Below are 27,363 nucleotides of genomic sequence, written 5' to 3' on the forward strand. Positions count from 1 at the left end.
TGGACATGCAAACTTTATATGCCCCAATATAGGGGAATGCCAGGGCCAAAAGAATGGGAATGGGTGGGTAGGGAAGTGGGGGGCTCTATGGGGGACTTTTGGGATAGCATTGGAAATGTAATTGAGGAAAATATGTAATAAAAATTTTAAAAATTAAAAAAAAAAGATGATTTTGCAATGAGTGAAAAACAATGTTAATATTCTTTTATAGAAATGTCAGATAAAGACCTAGGCTGATGAATTTCCTAATATAGCCACAGTCTAAGTCTAGAGCTCAGTCTAGTACCTTACATTTTGTTTGAGTTTCACCAATACTTTATAAAGAACACGGGATGCACATAAGTAGCGTGTATTTAATTTAGGCATTACAGCTTTTGAAATTTGAAAAGTAAGAGGAAATGTAAGAAGTAAACCCTTTTCAGTTATAAAATTAAGTTTTTCTGTATGTATTTGTATGTATTTAAACATGTATGTGCCTCTGTGTATATGTATATCTGTATAAGTATATATGGGTATACATATGTGTGCGAATATATATACATATATGTGTGTGCATGTATTTTGTATGTATATATATATATATACATATATAAATGTGTATGTGTTTGTGTATTGTATGTGAGTGTATATGTATGTATGTATGTATGTGTATGTATGTACTTGCTCTACTTTGTAGCCTGTGCTGGTCTTTAACTCACTATGTAGCCCAGGTTGGCCTATGATTCCTTGCCTCAATCTTTCTAGTGCAGAGAGTGCAGGTATAAGGAATGATGATAGGCTCTAAGTGTATATTTTAACTATGTAAGATAAAATTTGAAGTAAGTAGCGAGGTCTCCAGTAAGATGTACTTTCATTCAATACCATTAGCTTACTTAAAGGTAAAGCCTATCAAAAGTGGTGTTAAAACAGTCTTGGAGTATTGATGTTTATGGATTTACTATGAATGTTCTGGAGTTTGTCCACATTTTTCCCATATGGGTATATTTGCATATAATATTTATGATTCCTGTCATTTCTGTCAAAGTATGACTATTACTCTATAAAATTATTATCAGTTATTGATACTGTCTGGAATCGACATGTTATGCCCTCCTAGCTCAAGTTTTGTTTGCATATAAAATTTCTTCTTTTCCTATTCTTCTTGCTAATAGGACATTAGTGATGCATCTGTCAATGGCTTTGAAATATTCAGAGAAGTTGAGAAAAAGAGTCTGCTATATGGATTAATTCTGATCTAAAAAAAAAAACTGTTTGTTGTTAATTCTTTTCTTTTTGAACCCTTTATCCTATACATGATCTAACATGGTACATTCTTGGTTTAAAGTTTAAATCGGCACCTTTTAATCAGCTCTGAAGCTCTGATTTGTACAAATGTTCTGGCTCTGCTGTAAACTGAGAAATATTACTAGGACCTAATCAAAGCATGTATTTGTATATTCTATGATTTTAAACTTTCATTAGTGCACATCAGTCCGATTGTATTTTAGCCTTGAGAAAAGGAGTTTTGATAACATGAAGCCAGTATGATTAGCAAGTACAGAGTTAGCATTGACTAATACTTAACTGTTGAGACTGAGTTTATATCTTTGAAATAATTTATTTCAATGACATAATTTTACTTTTAATTCCAGTACGAATCTTCAAATAAAAAAAACTAGGTATGACATGTTAAAAAAATAACTTTTGAAAAATAAGAATTGCAAATAGTCAATGCATTTCCATGTAGTATATAGAAACTAAACTGAGCAACAATTGTTCTCCATCATTAAGATTTGGGTTTGAATTTTTGCCTAACTTTCTCATACACACTATCAGCTCCAGATGGTTTAGTGATGGCTTTATTAAAGTCTGTGTCTCATGGATGCTCATGTTCAGTTTCTTGGCAGTACCGAAGTGGAGCAGCCAAAGGGAACAGAAGTTGTGAGAGATGCTGTCAGGAAGCTGAAGGTAAGAGCTCTTCAGATAAACGGCTCTGTAATGATCTTGTGTCATCAACAGATTGGCAGAAGCTAAAACATAGATAACTGTTTAAATTACTCCTTAAATGAAAATAGAACTTAAATTATCTTTAAATTAAAATTAAATAAATACCACCTGTTCAGGGAGACATTTTGAATTATAGACATATTCATGCAATTATTTTTCTGTACTTAATATATTTTTCTATAGTATAATTTCTTACAGTAACTAAAGACTTTTAAGGCAGAACTCAATCAATGTTTATAGTCAGTGATCTCCCTTTCTATGTCATGGACAATATGTACTCCATGCTCTAAATCACAACTAGTAGGAACATTATATAAATCTCTAACAATTAAGATATCATATCTACCAGTTGAAAACACAGTTAGTGTTCATTCCAAAGCAGAATATTAAGGATACCCTAGTGGGCCATGCCAATGAGCAGCTTTAGGGGAGCTTGTATGACTAAGAAAGCAGAAGAAAATATTGAATAAACACCCCAAATATTCATAAGTAATTTATGGAGTAAAATGTATGCAACCCCAAAAACTCATGTTCTGCAAGTTTCCTGAGAAACCCTTTTGCCACAAGCATGCTTATGTAATAGCTCACTTCTCAACAGTCAGCCTCACTGAGATTTTACAGCTAGGATAATTCCTTCAAGATAATGACCATCCTCATGATGTCAGAGGTCGACAGACTTATATTTACAAAGTTAGCTTTTCTTCTCTGTGGCTACTCTCATAATTTACTGATGAGGCACAATCTTGTTCTAATTTTGATTTCCAGGTCATACACTTATTCCATGGGAATATTAGGTGTTTTACCTAATATTTATTCAAATTAGAAAGTATCTTAAAAGAACAGTTATATTGGCAATATTCCTTTATATCTTGGGAATTCTTCATTCCATATCTCATACCCGAAACGAACTTCAATGGCTTTTAAAACTATGGCTTATATGTATTATATGACATTTCTGTATAATTTCATAGTTAGAACTGAAATCTTATTGTCGAATATAATGTAAAGCAGTAAGAGTTTTAATGTACACTTAGTGGGCTGTAGGTTTTATTAAATGTATATCTTTCACAATTAATATTCATTTAACAAATATTTTGGCTGAAAATTTTGTTTCTCAGGAAAGGATATGTATATAGTAGGAGAGAATATTTTACTAGTGAGCATGAGGAAGACAATGGTTTTTATGTAAATTTGTTGTAATATTTCTCTTATGTTGTATCTGTTGTCAGAAGATACAATCAATATTTACACTTATTTTAATTTTGCTGTCATATAGATGAGACCAGATGGTGGCGCTGTGGCTCCACTAGAAATAGAAAGTACCAATTGTTCATTACCTCATTTTGATTTTCTGCTTATTTTTCTCAAACCCATATTTCCTGACTCGTTTGTACATATATTGTACTGTTATACTAAGATTTTTCTCATGTAATTAAAAATGCTATTTATATTTACTCCCCTTTCAAAGTCTTTCAAAGTTTGCATTTTAAATGTATTGGCTTTTTTTGACTTTTGATAACAATTCGAAATATAAACATAATGCAGGGTGATGAAAATCTTAACAAATTTTCGACAATGCTATTTTCCTACCTCTGTACCTCATGGCATCTGCTTGAGTTTTAGCAAAATGCTTCTAAAGATTTGAATGTTGACTAGTCTGTGACTGCAGAGGATTCCAAGTTTGTAAACTTTAATGTAATGATTAGTGTAATAATTGAAATGTTTCCATATTCTGTTTGCTAAAACAACATTCATTTCTTTTTCTGTTTCTTACTTATGCTTAATCTGACATTTAAGAAAGTGATAAGTATCTAAAAGTGTGACACTCTAGAACTTAGCACTGCTATCATAATAAAGTTCGTTTTCAGAAGGGGTCTGGTTCAGTACATTCAGGGCAAATACCAGGACTCAATTTGTGTTCACCATTTGTTATGTCTCTGTATGAATACACACTGAACATTGGGATCTATGTCTTATGGACCCAGTTTGAAAGGCCCTAGTGGATGAAGCTCATTTTATACACACAAAGCAGCTTCAGTGTGATATATAGCCTTTAGAAGACACTGACAAGACATGTTAGTCAGAAGGGGTCTTCAGCGCTGTATTTCACACTGTGCACTGTATTTCTGTTTTTCTTTTACTTTTTCTTCAACTGACCAGTTATCTAGAACTTAGTTATATACCAAAACCGTGATTATTAGAAATTATTTAGCAACTAAGTAGGAGAAACACAAAGTAGTGCCAAATAATTTGCAGATTATATGATAGGATACATAAGTGATCCTAAAATCCCACCAGAGAACTCTTACAGCTGATAAACACCAGCAAAGTATCCAGCAAAGTGGATGCATATGAGATTAATTAAAGAAGAAGAAGAAGGGGAAGAAGAAGAAGAAGAAGAAGAAGAAGAAGAAGAAGAAGAAGAAGAAGAAGAAGAAGAAGAAGAAGAAGAAGAAGAAGAAAAGAAGGAGTTCTCCTATGTACAAATGCCAAACAGACTGAGGAACAAGTCAGGAAAATAATACCTTTCACAATAGCCTCAAATAATATAAAATATCTTGGGGTAACTCTAGCCATGAAAATGAAAGACCTGTACTATAAAATCTTAGTCTTTGAGGAATTTAAAGAAGGCATCAGAAGATAGATAGATCTCCTATGCTCATGGATCAGTGAGATTAATATAGTAAAACTGGCCATCTTACCAAACCAATCTACAAATTCAATGAAATCTCTGTCAAAATTCCAACACAATTCTTTTTTTTTTCTCATTGCAGGTTTTTTTTTCATATTTGGGGGATTTATTTATTTATTTATTTATTTATTTATTTTTATACTCCAGATTTTATTCCTCTCCTCCTCCACCCTCTGACTCTTCCACATCCCATACCTCCTCCCCACCCTCCTGTCTTCATGAGGGTTAGGTGCATCTCTGAATAAACCCAGACCCAGTACTCCTCTGCTGTATATGCCAAGACAATTCTTTAGAGACCTGAAAAAGACAATTCTCTACTTCATATGGAAAATCAGAAACAAAGAAACAAGCAAAAAAAAAAAACCAGGATGGCTAAAAATAAAAAAAATAAAAATCCTGAACAATAAAAGAACTACTGTATGTATTTGTGTTGCTAATTTCAAGTTGAACTGCACAGCTATACTAATAAAACTACATATTGTTGTCATGAAAAGAGACTCATTCATCAATGAAATTTAATTAAACTACCAGATATGAACACACAAACTTATGGACACCATGTTTTTATAATAAAGCTAGAATTACACACTGGGGAGAAAAGAAATCACTTTCAGCAAATAATGCTGCTCTAACTGGGTGTCTGTATGTGGAAGAAGGAAAATAGATTTATATTCATTACACTGCACAAAATTCAGGTCCAAGTGGATTAAATACCTCAACATAAAATCTGATACATGGAACTTGATAGAAGAGAAAGTGGGGAATAGCCTTGAATGCATTAGCACAAGAGAAGACTTTATTAACAAAAAACTGATAGCTCAGGTGTTAAGATCCACAATTAATAAACGCGACCTCCTGAAACTGAAAATCTTCTGTAAAACAAAGGACACCATCAGTAAGATAAAGGTTCAGTCTACAGAATGGAGAAAGATTTTTAACAACTCCACATCTAATAGAGATAACAAACAAACAAAAAAACCAAATATTCCAATTAAAAATGAGGCATAGATCTAAACAGAGAATGATCAGTAGTGGAATCTCAAATGGCTGAGAAAATTTTAAGTAAGTGTTCAATATTCTTAGCTATCAGAGAATTGCAAATTAATTGCAACTCTGACATTTCATCCTACATCTCTCAGAACCGCCAAGATCAATAACACAAATGACAGTTCACGTTATCCAGGTTGTGGGGGAAGGGGACTATGTTTCCAGTACTGGTAGCAGTGCAAGCTTGTACATACGGAAATCAATATGGGAATTCCACAAAATGTTAGGAACTGATCTGCCTCACCATCCAGCTATGCTATATGCACAAAGGATGTTTCATACTATCTAAGGATATTGCTGCTTTATTACTAATAGGTAGAAACGGGAAACAACCTAGATGTCCCTCAACATAAATCACATTCAAAACAAAACAAAACACAACAAAACAAAATTGTGGTACATTCATACAATGGAGTATTACTCGGCTGTTAAAAAAACACCACCATAAAATTTGCAGGCAAATGGATAGAACTAGAAAAAAAAAACAGAAATGAGGTATTCCTGACGCTCAAAGGCAAATATGGTATGTATTTATTAATTAATTAAATTAAACTGAATCATTAAATAAAATTAAATAAATATTAGATTAAAATATAGATTCAATAATTAATGTTTAAATAAATGATAAATAAAATAAAATAAGTTAATGATAGCCAACCCAAAGAGGAGGGGTCTAGTGGTGAAACAGGGTTCTCCCTGGGATGGAGAAATAGAATAGACAGGCTGCTGGTGGAGATAGGTGCAGGGAATAAAGTGACAAGGAATGGCCATGGGGTAGAGGGAGAGATTATAGGTAGAAAAGCTGGAATTGGAGGATGTTTGGGTAGTGGTGTGGAAACCTTCTGCAGTGGAAAGAAATTTCCTGGAAACTATAGATGTGATCTTAATGAAGACTCCTAGAAATAGGAGATATGTCATAGTAATAGTAATAGCAATGGCAATAGCAATAGCAATAGCAATAGCAATAGCAATAGCAATAGCAATAGTAATAGTCACAGCTGACTGTCTCTTTTAGCCAGGCCAGAGTGGGCTGCATTTAATTGAATCGTTAGCCAAGGGGTTCCCATGGAAATTCCCAAACAGCCTATTTGGTTTGCCATTGCTAAGAGGAGCTGCTCTCTACAAATGGACAGCAGAATCGCATTGTTGAGTACAACACCCACACTCCTTATTGAACTTGGAAATGTCAAACTGGTACCTACTTGGAGCCTCTCTATCCATATATTCTCTTTTGTACAGGAAGGTACTCTGTAAGCTACTGAGAGAGAAACCCAGCCACAAAACCTTTGACCTATAATCTCCTACATGTAAAACACACTAGGACAATGGTGACAGAACTTGTGGGAGTAGCCTACTAATGTCTGACTTGACTTAAAGTTTACTGATTGAAAAGGAACCCATACTTAATGCTGCTGGAGTAATCAAGAACCAGAGACTAGGTAGTCTGGACACCTAGGGTAAAACCAAACACTACAGTTCTTTTAAAAATTCCATAAAATGATTGATTCCTAATGGTATATAGATCCGTGCCTTATATAGTCATCGTCAGAGATGCTTCCTCCAGCAGCAGAAGGGAATAGATGCTGAGACCCCCAACAGGTGCAGAAAGAGTCTAAATTTGAAGATCTCCATCAAATTTCTTCCCTCAGAGCTCAGGGTATCCCTTAGAAAAGGAGGCAGAAAACCTTTAATAGCCAGAGGCTATAGAGGACAACAGGAGAGAAAGGCCTTCTGAATTAACTAAGGTGCATATGAGCTCACAGAGACTGAATCAGCAAGAAGAGGGCCCACATGGGTATATGCCAGGTCCTCTACATATATATTATATATTTTGCCTTGACATTTCTCCGGGACCTCTGACTTTGACTATGAGTGGGTCTCTGACTCTTGTGCCTGCTCTTGTGACTCTTTTCCTCCTATTGAGTTGGCTATGTCCAATTTTGATATAATTTTTTGCTTCATCTTGTTATCTTTTATTTTGTCATGTTTGGTTGTTATCTATTCTAAGCCTGTTCTTTTCTAATGAGAGACAAAAAGGGAGTGGAATGGGGGTGGGGAGGAATTGGGGGGACTAGAGGGAGCAGAAACTATAATCAGGATATATTGTATGAGGAAAAGAATCTATTTTCAATTAAAGAAAATATACATTAAACACAAAATGCATAGCACTGCCAAGTAATAGAGTCAAAGTAATAAATTATTTTTCCCGGCTAACATGTATTCCATTAATATTGGGTTAGATTTCACTTTTCAAGCCATCCTTTATGAGATATTTGGAAATTGTGGAATAATAGCATCAAAATTCAATGGTCCTTAAATTTTCATTACAAGCTCTATGTAGCAGTGGCATATGTTTAACTGACTTCATAATTTCAAGTAGCACTTCATTGTCTCATGATTTTATGGGTACAATGGCTGGTTTTTGATACTGTATTATGTTAATGTATAGATTGTTTATGTTTTACATCTTTAGGACCTTTTCATTGGATTGAATTATTACATTGAAGTGTCAATAATAGATTATTCTATCTTCATAGTTCTATCAAGGAAGGAATTTGGAATAAAAATTGGATGAAGTTTTCAAATAAGACTGTCCAAGTATTTACATTAAAATAATAAACAAGAAAAAGAATATAGCTGAGGAGAAGTAAGCATCGCTTTGTGCACTGTCACCCAGCACTCCTGAATTAGAAATATTTCTGAACACAGTTAAGAAGTCTCCGAATATCCAGGCAACAGTGTTTTATGCCTTTATTGAGCTCAGAAAGCTGAAGCAGGCAGATCTCTGAGTTCAAGGCCTACTTAGTCTGCAGAGTGAGTTTCAGGATAGTCAGAGTTACAAAAAACAAAACAAACAAACAAACAAAAAAACCCTGTCTTGAAAAAATGAGAGAGACAGAGACAGAGACACAGAGACAGACAGAGACAGAGACAGAGAAACAAAGAGGTCCACAAGTATGAAAATCAAGAAGAGTTAATATGGGAGCATGAAAGTAAGGTTTTTGAGCAATGAGTTTGATCTTTGGAAGAAAAGCACAGAGATATTATCAAACTATTGAAGATATAAACTGAGTGAATCTAATAGTATATGCAAGATTTTAAAAACACATATTTTTGGCAATCATGTCACAAGACTGAGGGAATCCCTGATATATATGAAACACAAATGGAAAACATTTTTTTAAATATTTTTTATTAGGTATTTTCCTCAATTACATTTCCAATGCTATCCCAAAAGTCCCCCATACCCTCCCCCCCACTCCCTTACCCACCCATTCCCACTTTTTGGCCCTGGCGCTCCCCTGTACTAGGGCATATAAGGTTTGCATGTCCAATGGACCTCTCTTTCCAGTGATGGCTGACTAGGCCATCTTTTGATACATATGCAGCTAGAGTCAAGAGCTGGAAAATATTTTTTAATGTAGCAAATGTGATGTAAAAGGAAGAGGTCCTGAGTGCATGGGTGCAGCAACTATAGCTTCCAGGCTGCTTATTGTAATCTAGTTTCCTAACTGTTGGTACATAAGGATACAACATGGAGTTTGGGTTGAGTGAGAACTCAAGGTTGTTTTAACACTGTTTAATTCTTTCTCTCATCTGCTCGTCCTCCCTCTTTTGGAACACCCTCCTTTCTCTAGCCTTCCTCCCTTCTGCCCTCCTCCCACCTCCCCTCTCCTGCACCCACTCTGTGTAACATCAGCCGTCTTTCCTTTCTTCATTTCTTCAATTCTTTTTTCTTCCTAAACAGATAAGTTTAAACTGGCTGTTTTGTAGCAAATATTGGCTGTGTTTTTATAAAATCCAGGGTTACACAATTCTTGTCAGAGGTCACAGGAATTGCTGTTTCCAGATGGTAAAAAGGCCTTGGAAGCCACTGTGTTTTTGTTTTTGTAGAAAACAGACTATAGCAAAGCCATCAGCACAGGTTGGCTTTTCTTAGGTGACCTTCTGTAGATGAAGAGCAACTGATGGTTTTGTAAAGCATTAAAAAAAATACACCTCAAAGTTGCTTAATTATGCTAAGGCAAAAGGATAGTATGATTTAAAAAGGGCATTAGTACACTTTCTGTGAGGGAGAGCTGAAATAATTTTTGTTGCATGTAAACAAAACACATTTCTTAAAGACAGAAAAGTATTTGGCACACATTGGATGTCATGTGCTCATTCTAAGCCTTCTAGAGACAAAAGAAAAAATATATAGCTAAACAGCTTATGTTCATAGGAATGCAGAAAAGAGTGGCCTGAAAAATGATGCCACCCAAATGGGAATAAAACAAATGGCACCAGCTAGAACTCAAAGGCAGACACTTCAAGGCACTCCTGTAGACATTAATTACATTATTCTCTGTGGTACTGCAAAGGCATGAAATAAGACTTTGAACACTCTGCCTCAGGACCAACCATACCATGCATGTTCACATCTGCCCTAAATTAGAGGGACTTACACAATGCAAAAAAGAAAAAAGAAAAAAAATAGGACACACAAGAGCCTTGGAGTCTTGCCCGACCTCACATCTGATCCATTTGAATCAAGTTCAGAAAACTTTGCGTATGTTGAAAATGAGTTAAAGAAGCCTTGAGACAGGGGCAAGAAATTCTACTACTTTATAAGTTTCCTTCTTTTTCTTCTCTTAAAAAGACATATGGAGGAAAGGAGCAAAGAAAGAAAACAGGGGGTGTAGAGGGGTTGCCAGACAGAAACCGGACCCAGTGACCTGTGGATTCAGGAGGGAAGGAGCTTAAAAAGAAAACAGGGAGTCAGAGGGGGTTGCATACAGAATGGACCCAGGTGAAACTGTCGACCCAGGTAAGCAACAATTAAACCAAAAAAGATTACAAAATATTGCCCTGGACAAACTTATTCGAAGAGCATATATATGTTGTATGTGTATGCATAAGCAAATATTTGTATGTATTTTAATGTTAAAAGTTTAGAGACATCCTTAAATTTTTTCCCCTAATTCTGGTGATGTTAGGGAGACATAGGCAGGGGCTTCCTCTGCCTGAGAGCAGAACCTATCTAATTTCCTTTTAAAGTGTATACAGATCCTAACACAAATGTGCATATATATGTTTTCTAAACGAGTGGAAAGACAGGACAATAGAGCTATGAAAGTAGGAGAGACCTTATGTCCTCCTGGAGGATCTTTATTCTGTAATTCTAGACCACATCTTACTTCTACTGGAATTACTCCTGTGAAAACGGCCCAGGCTCTTAGCTTTGATTTAGACATATGTTTGTTCATGTCATTTTTGTTGGTTTGCCTGATACAACAGTACATAACTAGGTAGGTATTGAGTTGTGGCAACATTATACATTCAACAGTAAGGAATCAGCAAATTCTGAGAACATTTTAAAAATAAAGTTATCTCAGAATTAATCTCTACCTATTGGTTTCCTTACTTGCTGGTATGCATTTAGCCTTCTAAATTTCATGTCAAAAAATGCATGAAAAATATCAAGTTATGTATTTTCTTTTTTTAAAAGGATTGAATTTCAGCTAGACAGTTTGCCTCACAACTATAATCATAGCATTTGAGGGCTAAGGCAGTGGATTGTCATAAATTTGTGCCTAGCCTGGAGCTATATACTGGTTTCTAGGCTAGCATGGAATGCAGAAGAACTTGTCTTAAAAATAAAAGCCAAGATGTCCTTCAACTAAGGAATGGATACAGAAAATGTGGTACATTTACATAATAGAGCTATTAAAAGCAATGACTTCATGAAATTCTTAGGCAAATGGATAGAACTAGAAAATATCATCCTGACTGAGGTAACCCAGTCACAAAAGAACACACATGGTATGCACTCACTGAGAAGTTGATATTAGCCTAAAAGCTTGGAATATCTAAGATACAATTCACAGACCACATGAAGCTCAAGAAAGAAGATCAAAGTGTAGATGCTTCTGTCCTTCATGGGGGGGGGGGAACAAAATACTCATGAGAACAAATACAGAAACAAAGTGTTAAGCAGAGACTAAAGGAAAGGCCATCTAGAGACTGCCCCACTTGGGAATCCCACCGATATACAGTCACCAAACCCAGACATTATTGTGGATGCTAAGAAGTGCTTGTTGACAGGAGCCTGATATAACTGTCTCCTGAGAGACTCTGCCAGAGCCTGACAAATACAGAGATGCTCACAGCCAATCATTGGACTCAGCATGGGTTCCCCCAATGGAGGAATTAGAGAAAGGACTGAAGGAGCTGAAGGGATTTGCAACCCCATAGGAAGAAAATCAATATCAATCAACCAGATCCCTCCTCCTCTGGAACTCCCAGGGACTAAACCACTACCCAAAGAGTATACATGAAGGGATCCATGGCTCCAGCCTCATATGTAGCAGAGGATGGCCTTGTTGGGCATCAGTGGATGGAGAGGCCCTTGGTCCTGTGAAGGCTTGATACCCCATTGTAGGGGAATGCCAGGGCGGGAAGGCATGAGTAGGTGGGTGGGTGAAGGAACACCATCATAGAAGCAGGGAGAAGAGGGATGAGATAGGCAGTTTTGGGGAGGGGTGGGGAAACTGGAAAAGGAGATAACATTTGAAATGTAAATAAAGAAAATATCCAATTTTTAAAAGCAAAAGAAAAAAAATATGAGCACCCACAAGAAAGAAAGAAAGAAAGAAAGAAAGAAAGAAAGAAAGAAAGAAAGAGAGAAAGAAAGAGAGAAAGAAAAAGAAAAAGAAAGAGAGAAAGAAAGAGAGAAAGGAAAGAAGGAAGAAAGAAAGCCAAACTAATGAACAAAAGCCCAAGGAAAAATGAAAAACAAGTTTCTAAAAATTAATCTAAATTATGATGGCAAGTGGAGAAGGTTACTGAGCAAAGCTATTTTATGAAATACTTTGTAATGGGCAGTACCTGAATCAATGAATGTCTGTTATGGACACAAATTCCAAATGTACATTTATGTTAGTTTACCACAGAAATGGAACTATAACTTTGTGAACTTTGTCTTTTGTAGTTTGCAAGACACATCAAAAAATCTGAAGGCCAGAAGATTCCTAAAGTTGAATTGCAAATATCAATTTATGGAGTAAAAATTCTCGAACCCAAAACAAAGGTAAGGCTTGTTTTTGAGAGTCATGTTGTCTTACACTTGAACCAGTTACAATTACATCTGTTCTTGCTGACTTTAAATTTTATTGCTAACTTAAAATGGTTGGTTCTTGGTGATTTATTTAAATATGTTCAGGAATTTGGGGAAAGGGAACAGCCTTTGGAATCTTGAAGTTCTGTTCTGCAGCCTGTGTCCCACACCTAATAACATATATAAAATATATTCAGTAGCAGTAGCGCCCATAATTAGAGATGTCTTTTGTTATTATTAAATTTATTTATTTATTTATTTATTTATTCACTTTACAACCCAATATCAGCCCTTCCTCTCCTCCCAGTACCTCCTCACACAAGTCCTTCCCCTATTCCACCTTACTTTTGAGTAGGGGAAGCCCCTCTCTGGGTATTATACCCCTCCCTGCCATTACCTGCTGGGACTAGACACATCCTATCCCACTGAGGGCAAACAATGCTGTCCATTTAGCAGTGTGGATCCACAGGCAGCTAAGCAGCAGGCTCAGGGACAATTCTTGTTCCAATTGTTGGGGGGCCTGCATGAGGGACCAAGCATGGGGGACCAAGCATGGGGGACCAAGTTCCTCATCTGATATATGTGTGCAGGGGCCTAGGTCCAGCCTGTGCTCACTCTTTGGTTGGTGATTCAGTCTTTTGAAGCCCCCAAGAGTCTAGATTAGTTGACTCTGTTGGTCTTCCTGTAGAGTCCTTGGCCTCTTCAGGTTCCTCAATCTTCTTACCAACTCTTTTGTAAGACTCCCGAAGCTCCATCTAATGTTTGGGTGTGAGTCTCTGCATCTTTCCTTTGACTGCTGGGTGGAGTCTCTCAGAGCACAGTTATGCTAGGTTTCTGTCTACAAGCATAATGGAATATCAGTAACAGTGTCAGGGATTGGTTCTTGCCCATGGGATCGTCTCAGTTTGGGGCAGTTATTGGTTGGCAATTCCCTCAGCCTTTGTTCTGTCTTTAACCTTGCGCATCTTGTAGGTAGGGCACATTTTGTGCTTAAGGCTTTGTGGGTGTGTTGTTGCCCTTATCCTCACACTGGTATTTCCTGCCTGGCTACAGGAAGTGACCACTTCAGGATCTATATTCTCCACTGCTAGGAATCTCAGCTAGAGGGACCCCATAGACCCTCTTGGGCCTCTGCCTATCCAAGATCTCTGGTTTGTGCTAGAGATTGCCCTCCCCCCAGTTGATCTCACTTCTCTCTCCCCTGCTCTCCCTACATATGGTTCCCGCTCCGCTCCCCTCCCAATTCCTTCTTCCGTCCAGTTCCCTCCTTCTATCAACCTTGATATTTCTATTCACTTTATGTGAAAGATGTATATGCTGTGATTTGCTGGGTATGAAAGAAGACAAAAGCTATTCAGTGTATTAAAATGTCCTGCCTTGTAGGTATAATTGATGCATATATGTTTCCTGTGACTGATATAAGAAAATGCCAAAGGCTGGGTAACAAAAACAATAGCAATTCATTTCCTTCCAAGTTGTGGGCCTCGAATCCTAGCATAGATATCCAAGTATCTGCAAGCGCAATTTTTTTCTGTGGCCTCTCCCTTGTCTCTGATGGTTGGCTGCTATATCTTACTATGTACACTGAACTTCATATTCTTTGTCTGTCTGGCTTTTCTTTCTTTGTTTTTAAGAAGGGAAGAAGATTTAATTTAGGATCACATAATGCCTTTATTTAAACCAAACTAGCTGTATCTTATCTCCAATTAAAAGCAAACCTTAAGACAAATAGTTTGATATATTCATTATATGGTAATATATATTTATATAATTATATTTATATGATATATAAAACAATTGGTATATGCAGAAATAATATATCACATAAATATATAATAATCTATATTTATATATAATTACATATTAATGCATATTAATTATATACAATAAAGGGTTTCATTATAACATTGTCATACATGTGTACAGTGTATTTTGGTTGTAGTTACTCAATTTTTTTTCTTGGCCCCTTCCTTTGCCTAATCAGACCTTCTATTTCCATCTTTCTTTTTCCCAAAAACTCGTTATTATTATTGCTTACAGAAACTGGATGAAGGGATATTCACTTTATCATTCATTATCCACCTGAAGATATGATCTCTCCCTTCACCATAGACTTTCCACTGATCACAAGATTTGGGTTAGGATCAATCTTGTGCAGGTCATATATAAATATTCACACTGCACTGCAAAAAAAAAAAAAAAAAANAAGTTTTATGGCTCAAACTGACAGCACTAATCTATGGGAAAAAAGACAGCTATTTAGGAGGTAATTTAATGACACATATGTCCATTTAGCAAGCAACAGCAGTAATTTACTCATTAGGACTTATGATTTCCATGGCTATGGGCTTTGACCAGGTTTACAACACTAGAAAGGAATTACCTCCTGTTGTACAGACTTCAAATGCAATCAGAAAATGTTTGATTTTCTCCATAATATAGACTTGGTACAATTGTACCTGCCTGTCCAGTTGGTACTACAGCATGCAAAGGTTGTGCTAAGAAAGACTGCATGGTAATTCTAACCTTAGCAGCCTGCATAGCACCTGTTGGCACTATGAGAACAAATCAGTAGGGCTGAAGCTCCCAGACAGTGTCCAGGTTGATTTTTTTTTTTTTTTCATATCCTGGGAGTGAAGCATCTTTAGCCGTAGGGCCTACCATCTAGTTCTGCTGGGCAACAGACAACAGTGGTAATTGTCTGATTATTTGGGGGTTCTCAAGGGAATCCTTGACCAGCAACTCACAGAGAGGTGCCCTATCTCTGATACAGGCATTTTCATTTAATAATGTGCCTTCTGGGAGCAGCTTTACCTACATTTGCAGGGTTCTTCCACTTAAACACATTATTTCTACATTTCAATTTTAACTTATTTTCCCAATTGCCAGGCTTCTTTGTGGCATATTTATACACTGTGCTTTTAGTTGATTTTCTCTCAGAACCCCTTTGTTTCCTCCATGTCTCTATCATTCTCTCCAGTCAATCGTTGTCACTCCTAGCATTTCCCTTGAAAGTAGAAAGGTCAGAATCATATTGTATATTTCTAATCAATTAAGTCGTGAGTCATATAGTACTTATAATAACTCACCATTGTTAACAATGAGGCTTAAAGGCCAAATGTAAACATGGTAAAGAGATTTCCTAATTGGCTATGGCAAGATGTATGCTTTATTTGGATATGCTGTGATGAGCTGGTACCCACAGAACATAGCCATATGGAATTGAAGTTGCACTGTTTGTTATACGTATTGTTAGGCTATGTATATACTCTAGCGTGCAATTTGTTATGTAAGAAATAAAATAAGCAGACAGCCTCCACTTCATGAGCTCCTTCATGTTTCATTAAACATTTCCAATACAATCATAGTTTACCATACTGGGAGTTAGCACTTCAGACAGAAGTAAGTGTAGCACTTGGAATAGTTACATTACAGTTACTTGACAAAATTGCAAAAATGAAGTCTAAGGCCCCACACTGCCTAAAATTATTTCTTTCTTTCTTCTTTCTTTCTTTCTTTCTTTCTTTCTTTCTTTCTTTCTTTCTTTCTTTCTTTCTTTCTTTCTTTCTTTCTTTCTTTGTTTTTGTTTGTTTATTTGATTTTCGAGACAGGGTTTCTCTGTATAGCCCTGGCTGTCCTGGAACTCACTTTGTAGACCAGGCTGGCCTCGAACTCAGAAATCCACCTGCCTCTGCCTCCTCAGTGCTGGGATTAAAAGGCGTGCTTAAAATTTATTTTATTTTATGTGAATGGGTGTTTAGCCTGCACGTGTGTCTGTGGCACCACCTGCATATATGGTGCTGATAGAGGCCAGAAGAAGTCCTTGGATCCCAAAACTAGAGTTTCAGATATTTGTGAGTTGCCATGCCATGGCTGAAAATCAGATTTGGGTCTTCAAGAAGAGCACTAAGTGACTTAGGAACTTTACTATCCATCTCCAGCCCCATAATCCTAATCTTTGAATGTATTTATAAATAGTTGAGGGATCTTAGCATGAATGAACTGTGGGTCCTCTTCCTAGACTCAGTGTTATGGAACAATGATGTCCTTTTCAAATTCAAGGCATGACTTTAAGACTTTTTATTACACCTTATAGTGGTTTTCTATTTCACCCCCTCAATTGAGCAACAAATAAAGACCTGAAGAGTTCAGTTATAGCTGTTGTAGTACAACTGCTGCCAAAGAGCTAAAATCAAAGAGGAGAAGTGATTGGAGAGTGGAAGCAGGGTTCCAGGGCACCATGAAATATGTGTACTTTGCTTATAGAGAAGGTAATGAAAGTGTTCATTTCCTAAACAGGTGCCTTGGCTGAGAAAAGTCCATTAGGCAAATGACAGGCACAAAAAGGACAAGAAAGCAATAAGCTCAGAGCACCACTATAAGTCTAACCAGTATCTTGCAATCTTCCTAGCTCCTATCAGTGAATTTTTATGATGATCTAAATACTTCATTATTGTGCACTTAAATATTTAGAAAATACAAATATGATTAAATGGTGTATGTACAATAATTTCTTTAGTCTCCTTAGTTGAATAATAATGATTTATCCTTAGAAATGTATAAAATATAAAAAGCTAAGACACATTTTTGTCATCAGTCACTACTAACGTGTGTGCTGGATCTGTCCATGTGTAAGACTGAGGAAGAGTGCACATGATGAGAAACTACTCATTGTACATTGTAACTTTTTATCTAACCAGTTGTATGCTGCATGATTTCAATCTGCCTTTCACAATCATCTATAGATGAATAATGTTGAAAATTTGTCAAAAAGAGTCTAACAAGTAGTTTCGGTATCATATCTTGTATTCCTTCCTCTTTCTTGTTCTTTAGTTTTGTTGTGGTGAGCCCTCCCTTATTAAGGCAGTAAGCAGTGTCTGCTAGTTGGGCTGAGCTGCTTCACTGGCTTTTGATTTTTCACCTAGGAATGCAGAGACATTTTTCATTTAACTTGTAAATATGAGAATAGAATTACAACAACAACAACAACAACAAAGTAAAAGGAAAGAGGGGAGAAAGGAAGCATAGTAATAGTTGATTATTGTCCAATAAAAAATCAATATAGACTTTAAAAATCATTTTTATTATAGAACAAAATAGAGTAAAGGCAGGATGAACAAGAATCTGGGAGATGTTTACCTGTTATTATTCTTGTTATTGGATAACCTTGTTTTTTGCCACTGAGGACTCCCTCCTTGCCAGCCAGTCAGTCTGTCACTCTTTCCTAAGCTGTTATTATCAAAACTTGATGCTTTTCACAAGTTAACTTCATTAGTAAAGTATCAGTACAACAGAGTTTAGTGGAACAAAATTGGTGAGTTAACTTTTGATCCTTCTAGACAGCTTTACTCAGAGCATTGATATCAGTGTTCATCCTTGTCCCAGACCTTTAGCTCATATGTTGAACAGCCATTCTTACAAAGGACTTATTGTATGCTTTCTTCAAAAGTAAGTTTTATATAGCTCCTGGGATAAAAGCATATTCATGCATACTCCTCTCCAATCTAAAAAAAATAATCTTGTGATTTTAAAGTCCCTGTTATCATCTTGTAATCTAATTTTATTGATTCTGACACTCGAGCAACTAGCATTCACATCTGTGCTACGTAGGAGCATGTAAAACTTGGCTATATGAATATACAGAAAGACTTGACTATATGCACACATAGGAAAACTTGACTGTATGTACATATAGGAAGATTTTACCATACTTGAATGAGTGTACATGTAGAGAGTGTCATCTTTTTATTCCATTGAAAAAATAAAAGACATTCAAAGTAGGGAGTACAGGCTCTATTAAACATCAGTGTACCTGGGACACTGTCACAGGTTGATGTCCAGAGTCATCTTGTGCCTCTGAATCATGTAGTATGTGTGAGTGAGAGAAGAGAGACGAGAGAAGAGGTGAGAGGAGGGAGGAAATGTCTACTACATTAAACTCTAACACATGGATTTAGAAACCACTACTCTAAGAGAGATAAATGAATCTGATAATAAAAATCACTTAATTTAGATTGGAATATATGTAAAAAGGTCAAATAAACATGAGGCCCTTACATTTATTTATAGATAGTTATACATGTAAGAGGTAAGTTTGAAAATACATTGTTAAGCTAAAATGGTATTTCTTTATGCAAACTATGTTTCTTTTTCTTTTGAGTGGGTAAAATTGAAATAAATGCAATCTGTGTAAGAGTTAGCACCTATGTTTTTCTCGTTGCTCTTGATTGTCTCCAAATGGAGAGTGTGTGGTTTGTAAACAGGTAGCGCAGAGCGAAATATGTATTGATCTTTTTTCAGCTATAATAAAAAGGTATGGATTATAAAATACATGTATTTCTTCACTGTATGTTGTTGTTGTTATTCCCTAATCTCTCTATCACATCTCACAAAATTAGTTCTAATATCCATGAACTTTGTCACAAGGTGGACTAATTCTGTATTACAAAAAAAACAACAAAAAAGTAACCTAAGGTACAAGAGACTCTGCGTTCAATCCCCAGTACCTAAAACAAAATCAAAGTAAAACAAACAAAAAAGGTATCACAAGAGAAGGAAGTTATATTCCTCAGCTGCAGGATTTAGAGCTGCAGAGGAGAGCATAAGAGCCAGGGAAGAGCAGCCCCAGCACACAAACACACACACACACACACATGCAAACACTGGGTCTGGGATAGCAAAGATGAAATATAGATTTAGTAAGTTCAGAAGTATTGGAGGGGAGGCATTACCAACATGGAAGTTTGAGAGTGGCCCAGCCATTGAGCTGATTTAAGCATATTAAATATAAGGCTGTGGGAGTGCATGTGTACATATATGCGCACTCGCGTGTGTATGTGTGTGTGTGTGTGTGTGTGTGTGTGTGTGTGTGTGTGTGTGTTTGTGTGTGTCTTTCATTCAAGAATCCAGAGAATTTGGGCAGGCAGCTAGGAATTTATGCATTTGCCGCCAGGGAGATTGGAACAGATTAACCATATGACTTTGCTAACAGCCTTAATTTATTTTTGTGTTGCTGTGGTAAAATACTATAACAAAAACAGTGTAAAGGAGAGCTTTGGCTCACAATTCCTGTTACAGTCCATAATGGAGGGGAAAGCAAGGCAGCAGGAATGATCTTGAAACATATGGTGATATTACATCCTCAGGCAGAAGACAATGATGAAAGCATGTTAGCGTTCAACTTCCTACTCTACTTTATTCATTCTAGAATAATATCCTGCCCAAGGAATGCTCCAACCCACAACTAACATGAGTCTTCCCACATCAATTAATGTAATCGATATAATCCCTACTGGTACACACAGAGACTGGTTTCCTAGGGTGACTCTGGGGTTATGTCAAGGTGACAATTAACATGAACTATCACACCAACACAAGCAAATAGGATAATTCCAAACTGATGGCAACCATTACCTTCTGTGACTATACTTGTTAGATGAATAAAATATGCCATATTCCACCAGTACCTATAGAAAGGATATGATCTTCATGTTTTTATGTAATTTACTCTATAAGTAAAAAGGAATAATAAGTCATTTTCTGAACTGTATAATGATAGTTCCTTCTTATATATCATAAACATGATTGCATAGTTACTAATGATATATACTAGCTATCAGTATTTAGAAACTCCAGCATGGCTTAGGACTTATATTCGATTGACTATTTGTATTGAAACAAAAATATGTGTCGATGTGAAAATTTTCAGGAAAAATAGAGGAAAGAATCTGAGACATGCTTGGCCATTTTTTATCTAAACATTAATGGCAAGAAAGAGAAGATGCCCCTCATCAGTAGTCTATTGACAAAACCAAGAATTTGAAAGTAGAAGGGAGACTTTTAGAGGAGAGAAAAAATGAGGTAGTAGAATTTAAGATGGGCAATGGGCTAGATACAGTTAAGATAGGTATAGGTTGCATGAGTGTATGAAATACCACAGTGAAGCCAACTATTCTTTACAATTAGCATTCACTAGCCTTAAAAGTCTATATAGTACTCTCTTTAGTACTACTCATCTCTCCTCTAGAAGTATATAGATCATGAATGTCAAAGCACATTAGTCCTACAGTATCATTCTCATTTAATAGTGAAGCTCATTAAATAACTGTTATCTCGAGAATAATGCATTGTTATAGATGAGCTAAACATTTATTACCTATGGCATTTATGTTTTCATTTGCAGTCTGATGAACAACGTAGAAATAAGACTGATCAATTAAGCCGGGCAGTGGTGACACAAGCAAATAATCCCAGCACTCGGGAGGCAAAGGCAGGTGGATCTCTGAGTTTGAGGCCAGCCTGGTCTACAGAGTGAGTTCCAGGACAGCAGGGCTGCACAGAGAAAAAATGTCTCAAAAAAAAAAAAAAAAAAAAAAAAAAAAAAGGACTGATTGATTAATTCAAAATATGTAGTATGCACATAGGTGAAAAAATGTAATTTTAATGACAGTTTTTTGGGTTTCTGATTCAAATGCAATAAGTACAAGAAAATGTTTATAGCTGATACACTGGAAGGAAATTCTCCTAGTCAGCCTTGGATCAAAGTATAATTACGTCCATCTATCATCTTTTATAGTACCCACTAAATATTGTGGGTGACTAGAGTTTCTGACTGACATTCTGTGTTATATTGCACCTTAAAACAAAGGATGCAAATTTCTAGAATAGAATGCAGAATGATTATTTAGTATATTTTCATCAATTCATAATTAAGTAAAACATAAGAATTTCTCAACTGCAATGTGTTTCTAAAAACTATGTCAATAAGTAGACAATGGTGATGATGATGCTAAGTTCCATAATTCAGTACCGTGTAGGTTTATGCATAAATGTACACGTGTGTGTGTGTGTGTGTGTGTGCACTATTTGCACATGCACTGCAACTGTGTCTGGTTATTTATTTATTTACTTATTTTGGGTTTTGTTTTGTTTTGTTTTTGTCTTTGTTTTTTCGAATCAGGGTTTCTCTGTATAGCCCTGGCTTTCCTGGAACTCACTCTGTAGACCAGGCTGTCCTCAAACTCAGACATCCGCCTGCCTCTGCCTCCCAAGTGCTGGGATTAAAGGTGTGCGCCACCATTGCCCGGCTAGTTATTTATCTTTAAACCTATTAGAAGCCCTCATTCAGTCATTTCCAGGCACTTGTGTTATCAACCCTATGCTACCGAAGTTGCAAATAGAAAGGGCTAAATAGAAAGGGCTCAGGGGTGAATGCAACAAAAAGACCTGATAGTTAATGGAAAAACCATGTCTGATTGTTACTGGGGCTTAGGGTACTTGTGCATAGGTGGTTCTATTCTAGACTGCAGTGCTTGTTAATGTCAGAATCATAAAATGCAAAGAATTTGACAGAATTTGGTCTTTTTCTATCAATTTTGAAACAACTTTTAATCTTTTGCAGCTCAATATCCCCTTAGGTAAATGGTTAAGGTTTAAAGAACATGTTTTTGTTTGTTTGATTGATTGTTTTAGGATTCTTTGTAGCTCAGCAACACAGTGAAGTTCTGATCCTCTTGTACCCACATGTGCTGGTGTGTGTGCTATTGCAGTGATTCAGGAGTTCCACATCCTTTTTGTATTTGTTTAAATTTTGGGCATGTGCAATGATAAGATCAAGGTTTGACAAATGTATACTGTACTTTCAGAACTGTAAGATATATTATTAACACAGCTGACATTTTAGAATGTGAAAGAAAATACCATAAGCAATATTTTCATTCATGTTCACAGGAGGTTCAACACAACTGCCAGCTTCATAGAATATCATTTTGCGCAGATGATAAAACTGACAAGAGGATATTCACTTTCATATGCAAAGATTCTGAGTCAAATAAACATTTGTGTTTTGTATTTGACAGCGAAAAGTGTGTAAGTATGCCAGATGTTTTAGGGAGGTTTGTTCTCTTTTACAAGCCATGAATTGTCTTGTTTCCCGCACTAACGAAATATTTGGAAATGAATAAGGTCTGCAAACATTTAACTGCAGTAATAGATTCATCCTGTCATGAGAACAGGCTTCAGGATTCATCCAAGCTAAATCTTCTGTTCATTAGCAAATACTTACATGCAAATTTCTTTTATTAGAGCATCATGGCTACTTTTATTTGTTTGCATTAATCTCAAAACCATTCACTTTATTTTAAATTTTAATCTAAAAGTTATTGAGTAACATTTGCATGATACAAAGAGGAACAGTGAGCAAAATGAGGTTTCTTGCTTTTAATACGATGAATTCAGTGAACACAAGTATTTTTATTTAAGGAATAAATGCTATTTAGCTTTTAAAAAATTTTCCAATTCTTTGAAAATTGGTGTTTGAAGCTTATTATTCAGAACATTTCATATAACATAAATAGTGATATCCCCTTCTGAGTGTGTGTGCATGTGTGTGTGTGTGTGTGTGCTGTGAATGAAAATTTGAAGTTCTTAGCAAGTAAGGACATTAGGAAATTCTGAGTCATGTCTCAATTTCTTAATCATCCAACATCTTAAGGAACACATTGTGTCTTGCTTACAAGTATAAGCTAACTTTATTCATAACCAAGTCTGAGTTCTGTTATAAAACCTAAGATGGAGCACATATTGTAGCCATTAATGGTGTCAGTAAAAAAGCATCCAACCTCAGCAACACTGTTGGATTAAAATGAAAATAGAACTCAGCTCATTTAGATTCTATTTTTTCCTTGTTCTCAAAAATAGAAAATTACTAGTATCTTGATTAAGTACTTTATTTCCCTGTCTTTACCACATGGTCTTTTTTGAGAATAAATACTTCTTTATTTCATATCTATTTCTTCCATCAGGTAGATAACAGATGCCCAGTAATTTTATTTTCTGATACGAAATACAATGCTGAAATTTACCCCATGTAGCTATTTTTTATATCATTTAAATTTTAAAGTTTTTAAAAGCAAGTTCCCATGGTGACCATGAATCCATGATCTTAAGATCATAAGATCAATAGATCATAAGATCATTACATCATAAGTTCTGTTCATAATTTTGTAAAGAATACAGAGCATCACATCTAAAATATGCTTATCAGTTCAAGTCAGAATTCTTTAGACAAGAAGGAACTTCACACATTACTAATGGTAATCACATTAGTTTTAAAATTTATCCCATTGCACAAATGCACCATTGTTACAGTTTCCTATGCTTTCACAAATTGTTAATTTGCAAATAATTTTGTTTGCATGATTGAGAATATTAAAACTGATATTCTTAAAATATTTTATTTTAAGATACACCATTCTTTTTCAGTGTGTATCAAAGTAGTTAACTTAATGTTCTTTCATTTATTGCCTTGAACATGGAAATCAACTTAGTTGGGATTCTCTGAAGTATTTCACAGTTAAAATTTATAATAAATATTAGCATTGCTATAGTTTTGTGCTGATATATAATCCTTTCTTTGATACCTATCTAAATCTGTGATATGATCATAAAACAAAAGTGTGTATCTCATAGAGCTACAATACATTGTACAAAATACACATTTTTTAACCTCAAGGGCATTTTATTATAACTCAATTGTTGAATTTATATGGAAGGTAAACTAACTATCAGTAGCTGCCTTTAGGAAAAGAATGGGAAGAATGAAGGGATCAAACCCTGCCATTTGAGGTATTGACAAGGAGGCTTCACCACATGTGGCAGAGGAAGACATTAGAGAAGGAGTAAGGACTTCCACAGTATCAGGGAAGCAGAAAGTGCTAGAGAAAGCCTGCTTAGGAAAAAAAAAAGATAAAACGAAAAAGAAACATATTCATGCTTTTCTGAGTAATTCACAAAATGGGATGACTTACAAAGCAGCATGATGTAGTTCAGTAAGCTGCTGCGCAAGGACACTGAAATTCTGGGAAAGGAAGATATATGATCTTCTTAAAGAAATAATTATTCTGTTTATCTCTTCAACATGGTTTAAGGAAAACACATACTTCTATGGGTGGACACTTTTCCCCCCAAATACTTTGTCAGACTTGGAAATGTTTAATAGTAGGCAAACTTGAAGTCCACACAAAAAGTGTTAATAGAGATAAAATCAAGTTTTAGATATTAAAAGAATGGAACATTCTATTAAAAAATGACTCTTTATGCATGTAACAAAAATCTCAAAATTCTCAACCAAGTTCTCTGAGAAATGCAGAGAAATAGGCAAATACACTATTACAAAGAAGACTTTCTGGTCGGCATAAGATGAAGGGTTATTTTACTGGGCATTTTTTACATGAGTATGAAGTACTTCTTACATGTATTCTGTAAAGTTATCAAAAATGAGTAATAAATTTGATGAACCATAAACATTAAACAAAAATTTTGTACCCGGTAAATAAATTAAATATTTTTCAGCATCCATGAGACATTCGTTAAGTATGTATTGCTGTGCACCAACTCCAGTAGAAAGACAATAATGACAGTGACAACGGTAGCTACCACCATCATTGTCCCAGGAACATGGCTGGTAAGAGTACAGTGGATAGGTGTTCTTGTAAATTTGGCAACAGCTCTTAAGGAATAGTTGGCAGCATATACTGAGTGTCTATATTCTTTGACAGCAATTATCATTCTGATAATCTATCTTAAATGCATTATATCAAACATGAGAAGAGAGAAATAGAATTATGAGCAAATAGTAGAAAAGCAAATGCAAAAGGGATGGAGACTAGTCAAGTGTGCCAAAACAATTCAAGAGAATATCATTTGCTTTTAAAATGACATTAGTGGAGCATACAAAAATGCTTAAAAATCTAGAAAAGCACAACATCAAATTGGTATATTTTATGCAATTGTATAAAGAACCAATTTTTAATGTATTATATCATTAAAGAATTATTTATGAACTACTTTTTATGATTTAAAATGAAAGATGGGAAGAAAAAAAGAAAACCTATACTTCCTACCTTCCATTTTAGGTGGGATTTTGTTTTGCATCATCTTTGTAACATTCTATTCCATTGTAAACTACTTAAAAATATATTTCTACTGAAATCACATACCTTTTACAATAGCAACCCAGCCTTTTCTACTGTTTTAAAGACAATTTATATAAATGTTTGAGCTTAAGAATTTTTGAAGGAAATTTAGTATTTAATAATGAATTATCATCCCCCCCAAAACTTGCTTATATTTAGCCCAGTAAATTAATTTCCACAATAAATAAATAAATAAATGACAAACTATGAGGCAATAAATATATACAGATAGTTTCAATCAAAGTGACAGAGTTACAAATTCCGGTTTTTATTTCTTTGGGTGTAATTGTAGTGTTTACAGTGCTCTGCTACATATTAGAGTTACTGCAGATACCAAATATGACTTCGCTTTAAAAATCTCAAATATAATGGATATTTAAGTTGATTAAATAAAGTCAGTCCATGCTGTATACCTGACAGATGCCTGGAAGAAAAGAGCCACCATAGCAATGTACTGAGAGCAGCTGATGAATACTGGCTCATTTAATCTTTTCTGTGGTGGTTGCTATAGTGAAGTACACCTCTAAAGGAAATGACAAACAAGCTAAGCCTGGGATAAGATGTTTGAAAACCTCTCAGGAGACAGAGAGCTATGCAGTGTGACCCTACCTCAAAACAATAAAGCAAAACTCCACCATTTCAGTTTCTTTCTAATTTAGATAGAAACCTTATCTACTATACTATAGATTACAGTTCCCTTTTCTGGTTAAAGCCTGCTATGTTAATAAAATTTTAGACTTATGCAACTTCCACTAATTCTCTAAAAAAAAAAGGATTTACTATCAAAACACACATGCATCATTAGTTCTAAGTAATTTATTCCACCTATTTATGTTTATAGTAGAAATATTTATAATAAAATCTGATATTTCATTTTAATTTTTGAAACACCATTTTAAAATTAGATATTCTTTTGTTCTTTGCATGTCATTATGTTACATTAGGTGAAAAATAAAATTTTCTAGTTCAATAATCCACCCTAACATGGTTTGCTGATAATCAAATCTGAAAGCTCAGTTATTTTCCTTCATGTTTTTTTAAATATCATAAATTGTGAGTCAGATTCTTGAACTACTAAACACCATTGAATTACTTTATTCTGACAAAGAAGGTCTGCAAGCCATAAAAATCACTTTAGCTAATAATATCATTGGAGATACATTTACAATAAGACTGACATATACTATTTTGATCCAAGTATATAAAAGTTGCTCAATGACTAGAAATATTTAGGACTATTGATTATTTTCTTAATGCTGACTGGATAGGAAAATAAAATCCAGTCTTGTTTTACTTTGTAAAATAACTTGAAAGGATAAGCAGTGAAGCCCATTTAGTAGCATGCTTGTGTGAGGCCCTGCTTTCATTTGCCAGTACTCCATAGATCTGATAACGTGGTCAATGTCTTTAATATCAGTACTCGGAAGACAAGGCACGGTGAAAATACCAGAGCCTTGCTAAAAATAAAGCTTAAAACAACATTGACCTGGATGACCAAGTCCAATTTAGTGTGAGTCCCTATGAATGGGATGAATCATTGATTTAAAACTTGTCTAGAAAAGAAAAAT

At 35.3% G+C, this 27,363-nt stretch overlaps 1 protein-coding gene across 4 annotated transcripts in view; it reads left to right on the forward strand.

The window, feature by feature from the left end:
- Gulp1 (GULP PTB domain containing engulfment adaptor 1) overlaps positions 1–27,363 on the forward strand; it is a 224,472-nt gene that overhangs the window by 168,838 nt on the left and 28,271 nt on the right. For all 4 annotated transcript variants that reach the window (XM_021168770.2, XM_029477707.1, XM_029477699.1 and 1 more), the window contains exons 4-6: positions 1,876–1,947; positions 12,696–12,794; positions 22,551–22,688. In XM_021168770.2, coding sequence (XP_021024429.1) covers positions 1,876–1,947; positions 12,696–12,794; positions 22,551–22,688 — 309 coding nt within the window. The remainder of the gene's footprint in view (positions 1–1,875; positions 1,948–12,695; positions 12,795–22,550; positions 22,689–27,363) is intronic.

This window comes from Mus caroli, chromosome 1, assembly GCF_900094665.2.
Source record: "Mus caroli chromosome 1, CAROLI_EIJ_v1.1, whole genome shotgun sequence".
NCBI lineage: Eukaryota > Metazoa > Chordata > Mammalia > Rodentia > Muridae > Mus > Mus caroli.